Raw genomic sequence first — 16,431 nt, 5'->3', positions numbered from 1 at the left:
TCCCATGAAGATGGCAACGTGGTGTTGCTGAAATATCGGAAAGTATATATTAAAGTGAATTTAATTTATATTTCTAGTGTATGCTGTCAATTCCTTAAGTATTTAGTTATCGTGTTTAACCAGCGTATAAGCTTTACTACAGGAATAATAAATGGAGAAGATATTGTTATACTTATTAAGGCACAAAGAATAGCATGGATAGGTCATTTAGAAAGGATGGATGAAAGTAGAGGAGTTAAAAATATATAAATGAGAAATAATTGGACAAAGAAGAAGAGGAAAACCTAAAAAGAGATGGTTAGATGAAGTGTTGAGAAAGACCTTGGAATTCTTAAAGTTAAGAATTGGGAAAGTATTGCACTGAACAGAGTAGAATGGAAAAATATTGTGAAGCAAGCCAAAACCTATGAAAGATTGTAGAGCTAAAAGAAGTATAAATTGTATAGAATTGTAAAGTTTTCATGCAAGTCACATGATGTCTAGTTCATGTCATTAATAAGAGCACTGCAAGATGGTTTCTAAACAGAGGGAAAAAATGTACATACAGAATCATAAGGCTAGATAACTAAGTGTAGGTGTGCTGGCAGTTAGTAATTCTAATGGGTGTGTGTGTGCCTGAAGTACATGTTAATAACATTCTCTAATTGCTTGTGATATCCTCGGTCTCCAGAAGTATCCCCAATGCTCATGTACGATGTGGTATGGTGTGGAATTGTCATCCATAAAAAAGAATTCTTCATCTATGGTATTATGGAACAATCGAACATATCATCAAAGAACTTCATTGTAATATTATTCACTAGTCACAGTCCCTTTTTCCAGTACTTGTAGCTCAGTACATCTATTAAGCATAATGCCTCCCCACACCATTACTACCCTTTCAACAACATTCTCGCAATGGTAAGAAGTACCACTTTTACGTCAGATGAAGTGCTGTCTAGAATCAGAGGAGAGATTAAAACGACTGTCATCTGTAAAGAGTACATTAACTCATTGGTGTATTGTCCAATTTTTATGGCAATATCAGCAATTCTGCAGCCTTCTTAGAACTTTCTAATAATCTTCCCCATGTGAAATCATCTAGATGATATCTTTGAGACATTACAAGACATTAAATTTGCACCTTTAGTCTATCACAAAAAGAACTTCCTAAAAAACATAATTCACTTAGCTCAGCCTTTTGCTTTTTATTCTGTTTAGTGCTACCATGTAACCGCTTTGCACGTGACTAGAAAATATGAATGTGCACCCACTTACTACTTAAAATCATGAGTTATTGCCGCAGCTGATTCATCTGAATTTGCAATTGTAATTTTCAGAAATAGTGTTCATCCTTAGGTTTTGGACACCAGTGTATGAAAAGTGTAAATGTCAGTAACTGGAATGAGTGTTATTATTTTTTCCCTTCAGTAATTTTTGCTCTGAGTGTTTCTTTGATGTTCTCATCAGATTAGAACTGAAGTTAATTAGGACTGGTACAGCTAATTGAATCTTTGTAAATAATGTAACATAGACTGCTGTATTTCTGTTGAGATGTAAATTTAATGAGATTAATGACTCATAGCTCAGCCTTTCCTTCTTTCCATGTTAAATAACAGTTAAAATATTCCACAGCATGACAACATTGTTATATCACTAGACATCTCTCTCTCTCTCTCTCTATGAGCTCAGCAATTCACAGGTTTTATTTTTTTTTTCAATGTGAATCCCATCTATGAAAGGTTATAAACCTATTGTATATTAGTAGTAATATCATGGGTGGCCTAAGGGTTAGATAAACTAGAAATCCTGCTTTAGAGATCAAATATGGATTTTTTTTTTAAAAAAAAAAAGCTGCTTCAGCAGGCCTTTAAATACTGGGAGATGAAATTTTCAAACATCCATAATCCATGCTCACAGTGAGATTAAAATTTACAGACTGCATGGTTGGAGAGCAGGCATACTATCCAATTAGACAACCATGCCAGCAATAATATTGAAACTATATACAATAATTGTTCTAGAGCTATTCAGCTCTTACTGCTAAAGCCTCTATGATAACCACTTGTAAAATCTCTCATGACATGTAACTATGTAACTTATCATTGTTCGCTTTTACATATTTTTCTAGAGACTGCAATTAAAGAAATGTCAAATTTTGTCTGTAATAATCTTGTAATTGTAATAAGTTAACCATGAGCCTTTGTTAAAATAATGTAGTGCATGACGCCATCATGTAACACATGGCAATTTCAGAACATGCACGAAGGGATGATGTCATCATGGTTGGATGTCAATACCACATATGGAAGTTTCAAGAGACGTATGCATGTGTGCAACACAGGTCCAAGTCTATATAAGGTGGGATGTCGAGAAGGACTTTGTCTTAGGTTTCTCATTCTTCTCTTACTCGGGTCCACCGCCATGTAAGGTCTGCTGTCGGTAATCGAAAGAAAAACGTCATATATCTTAGGGTTTTCACCTTCTCTTACCTGGGTCTACCTCCCCGAGTTTCGTTGTCAGTAATTGAAAGAGAAGTGTTGTGGGTCTTGGGTTTCGGAATCTTCTACCTGGGTCCACCACCACATGAGATCCATTGTCAGTAATCAAAAGAGGAGCATCGCAATGGTTCTAAAGGGCATAGAATAATAGAGGACTTGGACAAAGAAGAAATTTGGCAGGAAATCAAGAACAAGCCAACAGAAGAAAAGAAGGACAAAAAGGAGCACTTTTGTATAAACAAAAGATTCGTGTAAAAGGCAGTGCTGAATGAAAATTGTAAGTACTTATATATGTGAGAATTCCAAACAAGAATGTACATCAAGTGTATCTGTTTATGGGTACAATAAGATAATGTAAATTGATATTGAATTAAGCTTACTCAAGGTATGCTTTAGTGTCAGTTTATGTATATTTGACTAGCAGGATATTCTAGATTGTGATTTAGCTTTAAAGGAAGAAAATTAGAACTAAATCTGAATTAGGAAGAATTGAAAATAACAAAACGAATTGTAATGCAAAAAAATTGTGTATGTGTGTGTGTGTGTATATATATATATATATATATATATATATGTTACTGTGAATCAAACTGTAAATATTCATTTTTGATTTAATTAAATGGTTTGTGAACAACATACTGGACTGATTCTGTCAATGCACTATCCTGAAAATTTCAAATCTGCATAAGATAAAGTTTAAGTGATCAATATTTAAGCCACGACTAATTCAAGGTAAAGATTACTATAAGTGGGAGAATGCTAACAGTATCTGCTTTGTCTTTAGTTTAAAATCTTATAGTCTCACACTCAGCATAGTCTAACTGGTGCAAGTTGTAAAACAAATAAATTTGTTTGATTATAGAGCATGAGAACATAAGATCTAGTAGAAATAAAAGGATGGCTGCAGTCGATAGTTAAGGCAATCGATCATTCATGAAGTTTTAAGTAAAGAGCAACAAAGACAAAGCAGGGTTGAGAAATACTTAAAAGAAGAATATAACACATTTTCTGAACCTTGACTTGCTTATACAGGGTGTCCCAAAATTCACGCAAGAAGTAATTTTGATAGAAAACACAGGTTTTTAATTAAAAATTGTAATTTCTTATTGATTCATTAAGTATACAGTATAGGGTTATGCATGGAATAGCATATCAGGTAAATGGCCTCCATGGCTTTGCTGGCACATACACACTCTTTTGTCGAAATTTTCCATGACCGTTTTGCATAAATGTGGCTGAATTTCATTGATACAGTGCTCAATTTCCTCCTTCAAGGCGTGGGTGGTCATGGGCTTGTTGGCATAAACCTTAGACTTCAAAAAACCCCAAAGAAAAAAGTCCAACGGCGTTAAGTCACATGATCTGGGCGGCCAATTCTGATCACCAAAATGGGAAATTACACGACCAGGAAATGAATCATGCAGTAATTGAATTGTTTCTCGGGCTGTATGGCATGTGGCACCGTCTTGTTGAAACCACGTCGTCCACATCCATATCTTGCAATTTAGGCACAAAAAAATGGATTATCATGTCGTGATAGCGAGCACCATTAACTGTTATTGCCTTACCAGCCGCATTTTCAAAGAGGAATGGACCGATGATGCCTCCAGCCCAAAATCCGCACCAAACAGTGACACGTTGTGGATGCATTTGTTTCTCAACAATCACTTCTGGATGTTCTGAACCCCAGATGCGACAATTTTGTCGATTAACGAAGCCATCAAGATGAAAATGAGCCTCATCGCTGAAGATGATTTTGTTCGAAAAATAAGCATCCACTTGTTGTTGTTCCATAATCCATTCAACGAACTCTCTTCGCTGTGTGTGGTCAGTAGGCTTCAGTCCTTGAGTCAATTGAACTTTGTAAGCATAAAGATGCAAATCTTTTGTGAGAATACGCTGTAGAGAGCTTCTCGAAATGCCTAATTCAAGACCACGGTGCCGAATTGATGTTCCTGGACTCTCAGCAAAACTCTCATGAACTGCTTCGATGTTTTCTGTTGAACGACTTGTTGAAGGATGGCCAGAGTGTATAAGATCACTAATTGATCCAGTTTCCTTGAATTTTTTAATTAATCTTTTCACAGTTGAAGTTAAATCACTATTCCGACCATATTTTGTACGAAAATTGCGAACTGTAGCTGCCAAACCTTCATTATTTTTAAAATATTGCTCAACAATGAAAATGCGTTGTTCTTTCGTGTAGCGCTCCATTTTTAATAACCCTGAACTGTCAGCTGTCACGCTGTCTTTTTTTTCTCGTTGGCAACACTTTACCGCACAAATGGTGCTAAATTTAAATCTTGCATGAATTTTGGGACACCCTATACAACTGATATGAGAGAACACAAGAGCATAAGAGATGGATGCCATACCATGCACTAGGAGCATGCTAATGCATGGCTAGTGTATCAAGCATTAAACATGGCATCAGTCATCTCATATTTCCAATACAAAAGATAGTGGTATTTCACCAGGTATTACAATGATAATTTGCATTTCCTCCAATTAAGGATGTTGTGTTTCTGAAGCAGTGCTTACCCAGAGTTGTCAGAGCATTGTTTGTGGACACAGGCAACACTGTACAAAGCCTATTAAATATAACTAGGTCAGCATCTAACTAAAAAATATTTTCAGTGAGGTTCAAACGAGTTTACCTTTCAGGAGAAAAATTCATATACAAAGTCTCATTTCATACACCTTCGAGGTATTATGGGGAATTCCAGCTAAAATTTTCAAAATTTTTCTTTATATTGCATTTTCATTTTTATTCATGTGGTTTAATGAATAATTATACCTGTGTTTATACCAAATTACAGACTTTGTTTGCATGAACAAATTCATAAATTCTTTGAGTGCTTTTTATCTAATTTGAAAACTTTTATAAGTTTGCACTATGACAATGCAGACAAAACATGTATCTGCCAACTCACAGATCAAAAGACTGCGAAGAGAACTACATTTCGTGATTCAAACAACTGACAACATTAATTTTGAAGACTGATCATATTATTCTTGCTGTTTCAAGTAATTATTATTATGGGCGACTCCAAGGAGTCCTCAGACTCATCGCAGGAGGCCCTAAACATCATGTCCATCATAACTATTCGACATTCACACAGTATCTATCATACTTTGCCTTGAACTCATTCACTGTCGTAGCACCCACAACAGACTCCGGCAGCTTATTCCAGTCATTCCACTCTAAAAGTAAAAAACCCAGCTCTAACACCCTTACTAACCACACTCTTGCCCAGCTTCCATAGAAGCTGGGCAAGAGTGTGGTTAGTAAGTTTCTAATGTCCCCTAGTCCTCCCACCACCAGTCCTGTTCTCAAAAATATCCTCTGAATTAATCCTATAGAAACCCTTCAGCAATTTGAATGTCTCAATCATATCTCCCCTTTTCTGCCTATCAACCAATTTCTGCAACCCACAAATCTTCAACCTGCTTTCATAAGGTTCATTCCATAGACCTGCTATCGTCACTTGCCTCTGGATCCCCCTCAACCTCCTCCCCATCAAGAAGAAACCTAGGTGACCAGATCTGGGCACAGTAATCAAGATGGGGTCTCATCAAAGCTCGATACAGAAGAACAATAACTTGCTTATCTCTGCTCGTCAAAGTATTCTTCAGCATCCAAGTGATTTGATGAGCTGATTTAGCCACTTTAACAATGTGCCCCACTAAACTTCAACTCCCTATCCACCAACACTCCCAAGTTGCTGGCCTTATCAATCTCCTGGAGTACAGTTCGACCAATGTGATACACTGCTGCTAATTTTTTCACCCAAAATGCATAACCTTACATTTTGCCACATTAAATTGATATCAATTCTCCTTAGACCAGACCTCCAATCTATCCAAATCATCCTGCAAAATTTTGACATCTTCTGCATTCACTATTGCCCTACTAAACTTAGCATCATCAGCGAACAAATGAACCATTCCTCTCACTTCCCTATATCGTTAATGAACAAATTAAACAGCAGTGGTCCAAGAACAGAACCCTGCGGCACACCACTAGTCACAGGCCATCTTTTCGACTCTACTCCTGTGTAATCTACTCTTTGGTATCTCTCCATCAACCACCCTCCTATCCATCTGACCAACCCTATATCCATTCCCATATGTTGCAGTTTACGGATTAGACTTCCATGTGGTATCCTGTCAAAGGCCTTAGCCAGGTCCAGCAGTATCACTGTAAACCCATTACCCTTATCCAGTTCAACCGTCACTGTGTTATAAAACCTGAGTAAGTTAATGAGGCATGATCTACCCTTCACAAAACCATGCCCCCATACAGTATCTCATTTTCATCAATCCATTCCTGTATTTTTCCCCTTCACTTCTTTCTCCAAGACCTTGACAACAACTCCTGATATGCTGATCGGTCGGTAATTTGCAACAGTAGTCTTGGATCCTCCTTTATGCAGTGGAACTATTTTCCCCTCTTTCCACCTCTTCAAGATTAAACCCAACCCGAGACCCAGATTAAACAATAAGGTCAAGGGAATTGACAATTGTTTAGCAGCTTCACGTAAGACCCGTGCTGATATACCATCCAATACCATAGACATATTCACATTAAGGTTCTGTAATAGACTATTCACCTCCACTTCATTCACCACAATTCCCATATAAACTAATGGTTCCTTCATTCCTTCAACATCACCACCTGGATGATATACTCTTTCAAAGTGCTCACTCAATAATTCCACTATATCGACTGATTCAGTGACCTCCCTACCAGTGGCGTTCCTTAAAATCAATCTGCCATATTTATTCCACTATTCCACAATTCAACAAAATGTGGAATTATTTATTCCACAATAATTCCACTATATCGACTGATTCAGTGACCTCCCTACCAGTGGCGTTCCTTAAAATCAATCTGCCGTGTACAGTTTTTCTTTTACTTGCAGCATATTGAAAGAACTGTTTGGGATTCTTGTTAGCTTGCATGGCTAATTTTCTTTCATAATCCGTTTTTGCTTTTCTCACCACACTCGTTACACTTCTGGCCTGCGCTTTATACCGTTCTGCCTGCAGGTCACCTTTCTCCTTAAATTCCTTCCACAGTTGTTTCTTTTTTTGCAACTCAAGGTTAATGGTGTTATTCATCCATTTAACCCCTACCTGATTTACTATTCGGACTCTATGTATACAGTCAGCCATAACCACCTGCAAATGCTCCTTGACCACTTTCCAATGCCGTATCAACATCCAGCCTTTGCAGTTTTACATGCCATGGCACTGATCCAAGCAATCTCCTAAGCTTGTCATACTTGTCAGCACAGTAATTCCACATGTACCCTGCCTTAACCGAAAATTTCACACATTTAGCCACCTCCCAGGTCAAGACCCTATAATCACTCTCACTAATAGGTGGCAACATAGTCATATTCATTAGAGTCAAATTCTCAGATGCTATTACTAGGTCAAGCACTCTCGAACCCCTAGTATTTTCCATTACATGCTGTCTCAGATAGTTATCCCTTAGTAACTGAATAAAATCCAGTTCCTTCCTCACATGTGTCCTCTCCTCCTTCCAATCAATGTTACCATACTTGAAATCCCCCATAATAACTACCCTCCTTCCACTCATTTCATCAATTTGTCTATGCATACTATCTCCACCATTTATTCCATCATCTGGTCTATAGCAGCACCCAACTGTACATTTTGTTCCATTAGTCTCAATCTCACACCAAATAGTCTCAAATGAGCTCTTTTCACTATCCTGCAATACAACTTCTATTCTCCTTGGTTGCAGTTCATCAGCTATCATCAATAACACTCCTCCCCCCATTTTATTCTCTCTGTCCCACCTGAACACACTATACCCAACACATTCTATCCGACTAACTATATCATCTTCTGTCAGCCATGTTTCACTAATGCCAATAACCTGTGGCCAGGAAGAGCCAACCAAGGCCAAAAATTCTTCCTTCTTGTTCCTAATACTCCTGGCATTAGTATACATGAAATGCAGAGGTCCATTTGTCCCACCCCTATCTTGATGCGTTATACTAACTATCCCATTCTGATTTCTTGTCCTTCATACTGGCTCGGGCACATTATAAACATTCTTACACTCAACTGCCTAACTGATGTCTGCATATCCACTTCCTCCCCTCCTTAATAGTTCTATCTAGTTTCCCTGATTTTGCACATCCACTCTCACTTCACTCAGCAACACTTTTTCCAGTCTTCGCACACCAAATCCATTCAAATGTAAGCCATCCATCTTGTACAAATCCTTTCGCCCATCAAACTCACTCCACACATCCACACCACACCGTCTGCATAACCTGCACATAAAGTCATTTGCGATTATGGCTCTCCTTCTAAACTCTTCTCTGTCATACCGTGGCAACAGACTCACTATCCTAACTCTGTCACTCTTTTCTTTCGCTACCTCTAATAATTCCTTTGCATCCTCTCATATCAAATTTATCTCCTTTCAAATCATTCGTTCCCACTACAACTATCATTTCTTTCACCCTCTGCTTCTGCGCTCCAATACTCTCACACTTACATCCTTAATTTTCACACCCAGTAAGTACGATTTAGTCAAGTTTAGGGGTAACAATCTATGATTATATGTAGTCAGATTAGCTTCAAAGTTTTGATGCAGTTTATTTGGATAAGTGGATGATGGCTGATCAGAATATGATCAGCCATCATCGACTGGCTTAGTAAGGTCAAATGAAGCAGTGGAAAAGTTCTTGTGAATGGATAGCAGAACTTATTACACTAGTGCCACTAAAAAATTGCCTGATAATCCTTGGATTGAATTTCTTGAAATGAATTGTTACCTACAATCCAAAAAAAAGAACCAACTTTGGTATTGCAATAGCACTTCTAGTCTAAATACAACAAGTGAAATGAAAACATTAAGAAAAACAGTTAATGAAACAAAATTTGATCTCATAAAAAAGATTTATGAAGAATGCCAGTCACAAACCATAAATGAATCCACAAAAAAAAGATCACAATGGAATAAAGATATTAATAGAATGGATCCGAAAAGAATAGTTAAAAAAGCAAAAGAATGGAAACCAAATATGAAAAGATCAGTTGATAGATAAAAAAAAAACAATGAACAGATTGCTTACATTACAATACTTCTAATCCAATAGTATGTCAGTTTGAGAACTAAGTCATGCTGTGCACATTTGACAAACTATGCTTAGCCAAGCATTATCACCAAGTCTTAATAGCTCATACATTTGGTACTCACAGGTAGCCTAGATATTATAAGCCAACATAATAACAACGATCAGTATCTCTTCTCTTGTTTTCAAACTTTAGTCACATTTGAGTAAAATACCATTGTGAAATGTTAGTATAATTAAGTAAGAAGCCGGCCTGGTTGGCCAAGTGGTTAGCGTATCCGTTCTCCAGTCAAAAGGCTGTGGGTTCAAATCCAATCGTGGGCATAGATGTTTGCGATTGTCTGTGAAAATACTAGTGATGATTGTGGTGTGCTGTAGATGGTGTAGTTGCAGTTCATTGTAGTTAGTGGATCAAGTGGTGGAGACAGAGTTGTAGAGCAAATGCCCTCCCTCGATGAGTTTATAGACTCTCTGGAGGTGTCATGTAATAATAATAATTAAACTAATTCATTTCAATTTACTGGGGTTTGTTAACATTTCAATTTACTGGGGTTTGTTAACATTTCAAAATTTGCTGAAAGTTGTTATTTGGTCCTTTTCATTAAAATTGAAACATACTATTTGATTTTTAAGAACCATGGATTTAATAAACATTTATACAAATCATCTACTAGTTTCGCTAGTTGTAACTATCTAGCTTTATCAAGACGAGCAAGGTTATGCTAGTATTACATGCAAAAAAACAAAAGAATGAAGTAATGGTTTAAAAACAGTTTAAATTGTTTATTAAATCCATGGTCTTAAAAATCAAATAGTATGATGCACAATAAAGAGCCAAGAGACTATTTTTTTCGGTGACGTAAATTAAGTTAAGGGGATAATAAATCCTTCATTATGTCAAAGTCGAATAAGAAACGCGAAGATCGAAATCTAAGCGTTTCATGTCAACATCTGAAGAACTTCCAGTGAATCCAAGCGTAAGTCAACACCTAGTAGTACAAAACTAGGGCAACTCAGAGCAAAGGTGGAGCAAGTTTTGATCATTGTCCTTAATATTTTCTCATAATGCAAAATGCAGCTCCTAGGAGATGTATTACTGTTTTACATTATGAGGAAAGGTCACTACCCAGACTGGTTTCGACCTTAATTGAGGTCTCATCAGTGAGTAGGTAGACTTGGATAATACCAAGGTTTAAATGAACTGAACTTACATACTTTAAAATGTAAATTTATACGAATTGCCAGAAAGGTGTACCCATATATTATTACTACAATAAAGAGCCAAGAGGCTATTTTTTTTAGCGACGTAAATTAAGTTAAGGGGATAATAAATTCTTCATTATTTCAAAGCCGAATAAGAAATGCACAGATTAAAATCTAAGCGTTTCATGCCGAAGAACTTACGGCGAGTCCAAGCATAAGTCAACACCTGGTAGTACAACACTAGGGCAACTCGGAGCAACGCAGCTCCTAGGAGATGTATTACTGTTTTACATTATGAGGGAAGGTCAATACCCAGACCGGTTTCGACCTTTATTGAGGTCTCATCAGTGAGTAGGTGAGTGAGACCTCAATAAAGATTGAAACCGGTCTGGGTAGTGACCTTCCCTCATAATGTAAAAGAGTAATACATCTCCTAGGAGCTGCATTTTACATTATAAAATATTAAGGACAGTGATCAAAACTTGCTCCACCTTTGCTCCGAGTTGCCCTAGTGTTGTACTACCAGGTGTTGACTTATGCTTGGACTCGCCGTAAGTTCTTCGGCATGAAACACTTAGATTTCAATCTTTGTGTTTCTTATTCAGCTTTGAAATAATGAAGGATTTATTATCCCCTTAACTTAATAGTATGTTTCAATTTCAAAATTTGATTATGTTACTACACATTTCTCTTAAAACTCATTTCACAATGTTTAAGATGTTTGGCTATTGAGTTTTTCACTGCCAAAGAGACTTATTATAAATGGTTTGACCTGCTTGCTGAGAGAGAAAAGATGATTCAAGATCACTGAACATAATGGTTCATATTTAGTTTGATAATTCTTTTCAAATAAGGTTTTATGATGTTAAAATAAAAACATCAATATTCCAAAGCATAATGGGCCACCCATGTACTATCAATTATATAGTACTGTTTTTAAGTAAACTTACCTACAAACTATACAAGCTAGTCCCATTTCCATTGCAAAATCATCAGCATCAGCATTTCCATCACTGCTATCACTTTCATATTCTACTTTTGGAAAAATTAACTCTTCAGTCTTAACTGGTTCTGGACTAGGTACAGCATAGTGATAGGACTGAGGGGAGTCCATACGAGGCCTCTTGTTTTCAGATGTGACAAATTCTACTTCTTGCTTTATCTGTAAGAAAAAAAAAATTTTTTCCCCAGGTTGTTAAGCTTTTCCATTATTATTTTTTTTTTGGTAAAGAAGTACTTTCAGAAATCCTATAATATTCCTGCAAACTGAACCTTACACAAATTATAGATCCATCAGTATATCAGACATGGTAAAAATACTGGAAAAATTGGTCAAAAAGATAATTCAAGAATGGGTGGATAAGAATATGATACTCTATGCAGGGCAACACGACTTTGTGAAGGGGTCAGTCATGCCTTAGTAATTTACTAACTTTTTATAATAGAGTAATAGCGGAGTTGGATAAAGGAAATGGCTACATAATGATTCTGCTGGATTTTGCAAAGGCATCTGACAGAATACCACATGGAACTCTGTTATGCAAATTAGAAGAATTGGGGATGGATATAACACTACTATCAGCAGTTACCTTCTTATGCAGATAAGAAGGTAGCTGCTGAACAGATATCAAAAAGTGGTACGTGGAGGGACAGAATCAACGCAAAAACAGTTGACTAGTGGTGTGATGCAAGGTTCAGCATTGGGATCATTGCTGTTTAATTTTGCACATGAATGATGTAGGAAATAACCCGAAAGGAAATATTCAGCTGTTTGCTGTTGATGCAAAATTGGGTAAAGTGATAGTTAATCAAGGTGATGTGGAGAGATTGCAAGATGATTTAAATAAGCTGTCAGTATGGGCAAAAGATAATGGGTGCCAGTTTAATGCAGAGAAATATACGGTTATGCATTTTGGGATAAATAGATTATCAGATGTGTAACACATCAATGAAAATGTACTCCAGGAAAAAGATGAAGCTAAAGATTTAGGGGTGATGGTAGACAGAGGACATATTGCATAGGTTGCTGAAGTAGTTCATAAGATTACTTGGCTATTGCAGAACACTAACAAGTAGAGATAAGGAAGTCATTATTCCACTTTATAAGGCCTTGATATATCCACATCTGAATTACTGTACTCAGGTCTAGTCTCCCAGGTTTCTTGGGGGATGAAGAAGCAGGGGAGATTTCAGAGGTGAGTGACCAAGATGGCGAGTGGTCTGTGGAATGTTTTCTATGAGGATTGTAGAAGTTAAAAGGAGAAAACAAGAGGATACATTTAAGTTGCTTAAAGAGTTTTATAGGATTGATGCAGGGGAAACATTTCAGCACTTGGTTAGAAGGGCCAGAACAGGAGGTCATCCCTGGAAGTTGAATAAAGGTATAGTTAGCAAGGGGTGTGAGGACTAGATTTTTTTGCTTGGAGAGTTGTGAGTGGAATGGGTTGCCAGAGTCAGTTGCGAGTGCTTTGTCTGTTAACAGGTTCAAGAAGGCATATGATAGGTTTGTGCGAAGAGTTTGGGTCTCCTGCGATGAGTCTTTGGATTCCATGGAGGTGCCTGTATACAATAATAATATTTTATCTCACAAGATTCAATGTAAGAGTGCATGTGGAAATATTATGAGAAGGTGCAAGAATTTTATTCACCACTTATTAAAACTTACAATACCATATACAGTAAATGTGCACTATAATGAATGCAACTATAGCAAAATAATGTGCTATGATAAACTATAGAAAAGTTAAGGCCTTAGTCCCAGGAGAATTAATGCTAATTTAAGCTTACTACTGCAAACAGTGCAAGTTCAAATTCTTCATAGTGAACCAAATTTCCTAGCAGATGTCACAATCCACACACTGAAATTTTCATTTGCTGAACACATGAATATATTTGAGTTTCAACTACTCAGCACAAGAGCAATGTGTTATTTGCATTGGAATGGAAATAAATTTTAAAAGCAGGTCACCATGCTTGTGTGTGTGTGTGGGTGGGTGGGGGATTAAATACTATCAGCTCGAAATACAGTTATTGGAAGTAATGCCGTGAAAGACACCGTACAATTTATTCATCATGTATTAAAACTAGAAAATAAAAGAAAAAGGACAAAAGTAGTCACCTTATATAGTAATTTCACATTTCGTATTTTGTCAATAAAAAAAAAATGTTTTAAAAAAAAATGAAAATTTATTTACTTCTGTACTAACAGAAACTACTAAGTTTACTAAAAAAAACTACTATATTGTGAGTCAACTTTAAGGCCATGGATGAAAAAAAAACAAAGCTATAGCAAAACAAGAATAAAAGGAAGGAGGGGGGGGGGTGTATAGCAAACCAGCATGCAATAGCATACAAAATTTTGACTACTACAATTTTACTATGCCCACTGCTGTTACTTGGGGAGAGGGAACTTTATTTTGTGTGTGACTTTCACTTATGAAAAGTTATAAACCTGAAGTACATTAGTACCATAGGAGGACCATTTTTTCTTTTTCTTTTTTTATTTTAACATACTCCAGAAATCCTACTCTACAAACCAAACATTTTTTAACTTTTTCAAGCCACTTCAGACCTCTGGATAAGCAGGATGATAGTGTCACACAAGAAATGAAATTCATCTCCCACCAAACGGATTCAAACCAGCAGCCTACTAGCTGAAAAGCAAATTCATTAATCTTGCCAGAAACATCTATTATTGTATTATCATTATTTTTATTATATGGTATCTCCATGTGGTCCAGAGACTCATTGTGGGAGACCCAAATTAATTATTATACATCCTCTCTTAAACTCATTCACTGTCAGGGCACTCAATTAATTCTAGTAATCCATTCCATTGTTTACCACTCTCCATGCAAAAAACTTTAGTCTGCATCCTTACTATCCACACTCTTACACAACTTCCATGGATGACCTGTAGTTCGCTATTTGTCATAAGGAAAATTTTTCTTTGCGTCAATTTTATAAAATCCCATTTAATATAAGTTTCTACTGTAAAAATAATCATAATTTAAAATTACAAATCTTTTTACAATTGTTTCTCTATTCTAATATATTATTAGTTTTGGTTTTGTAACATGTATAATCAGCACTTGTGATGTGCCCATTATTGATATTATTATTGTTAAAATGAATTGTAAAGCATTTGAGATTTGATGGACTATATTATATTCTGATAGTTGTAATAATTTTAGTCTTCTTTATTGTAATTCATATTTGTTACGTGTGGAGATATCTTTTGTTCTTTGTGAAGACATTCTCTTCACACTAACAAAAATGTGTCAGCCATTACTATATAACTTCTGGCTTGCCATTTACATGAAGTGCACATGCTCACCAAGGAGACTGATGAGTAACTGACAGCTGACATCTCGAGAGAGAGAGTGTTTGGCACCGTGGTAGCGAGGAAAACAAGAGGAGAGAGAATGAAAATTTGAGAATGGCAACCAGAGAATTTTGTTCTTTGGAAGTTTTTAAGAAAATGTGACAGTCAGGAGAATATTAATATAAGATTCTGAAAAGGAATCTTACACTGTGAATTTTTAAACTGAAAGAGTTAAGACTGTCAAACAAGTGTTTAGTAAATAAATAAGATACTGGAATTGACTTTCTAATATGAAGAGCTCTACTTAATATGTTGTTTATGATTAGTAGAAGAAACTATCTTTCTCTAGTACAAAAATTAGTAATTTGTGCATCAAATCGAACTGCTGTGAGAGGTAAGAATATCTGTACTTCAGTGAGACAGAAGGAATAATATTGTACGCTACATAAAGGAAATAAAAAAGATCCCATGGAAAAGAAGTAGAAAATTTTATATTTTCAGAAAGGGCCTAACAAAGAAACTGACTCTAATGAACATTTTTGTTGTGAAAACACAGTATTTAGTTTGGTAGACATGATTAAATATATGTTAAACAACTCAGTAATAGAATGAGCCAGAGAATAAATTATTTTTTTTAGGATAAGAAAATCTCTCAAGTGTAGACTTGTTATGAAGGCCTTGGATTTAATTAAATTTGTAGTTATTTATGTAATTTTATTTAAAATGTATATAATGTTTTAGTTTCATTAAATGTATATACTTTTTTATTTAATTGAATTTTATTTTAATTGAAAAAATTAAAAATATAAACATAGATGGATGGAACCCGTTCAAAGAATGAAAACAGAAAGATTACCAAAACAAGCCTTAAAGTACAAGCCATTAGAAACAAGAAACGGAAAATCACCTGGAGAAGATAAGCTAGGTTCAGAACTATATAAATACGCAGGAACAAGATTCAAAGGAAGACTCTTATTATTTTTAAATAAAATTTACTCAACTGGTATCCCCCCAATAGAATGGAAAAAAGCAATTGTGATTCCTATCTTTAAGAAAGGTAATAGAGATGACCCTAAAAACTATAGAGGTATCAGTATACTAAATTCATGTTACAAAATATACAGCAGAATCTTAAATAACAAACTAATGAAATATTCCAAAAACTTTATTCTAGAGGTACAAAATGGATTTAGAAAAGGACGATCATGTATAGACCCAGCCTTCTGCCTAAAATTAATAATAGAGAAAAGAAGAGAATATAATTTAGAAACACATATTGCATTTATTGACTTTGAAAAAGCAT

At 35.8% G+C, this 16,431-nt stretch overlaps 1 protein-coding gene across 6 annotated transcripts in view; it reads right to left on the bottom strand.

The window, feature by feature from the left end:
* Positions 1 to 16,431, bottom strand: part of LOC150095587 (integrator complex subunit 12-like) — a 274,079-nt gene that overhangs the window by 218,376 nt on the left and 39,272 nt on the right. For all 6 annotated transcript variants that reach the window (XM_090410188.1, XM_090410194.1, XM_090410189.1 and 3 more), the window contains exon 4: positions 11,755 to 11,966. In XM_090410188.1, coding sequence (XP_090266314.1) covers positions 11,755 to 11,966 — 212 coding nt within the window. The remainder of the gene's footprint in view (positions 1 to 11,754; positions 11,967 to 16,431) is intronic.

This window comes from Typopeltis vanoorti, chromosome 20 (genome assembly GCF_054136105.1).
Source record: "Typopeltis vanoorti isolate ZY-2024b chromosome 20, IOZ_Tvanoo_1.0, whole genome shotgun sequence".
In the NCBI taxonomy this organism is placed as follows: Eukaryota; Metazoa; Arthropoda; class Arachnida; order Uropygi; family Thelyphonidae; genus Typopeltis; species Typopeltis vanoorti.
The sequence above is the reverse complement of the archived record's forward strand: the minus strand, read 5'-3'. Positions and strand labels throughout refer to the sequence as shown.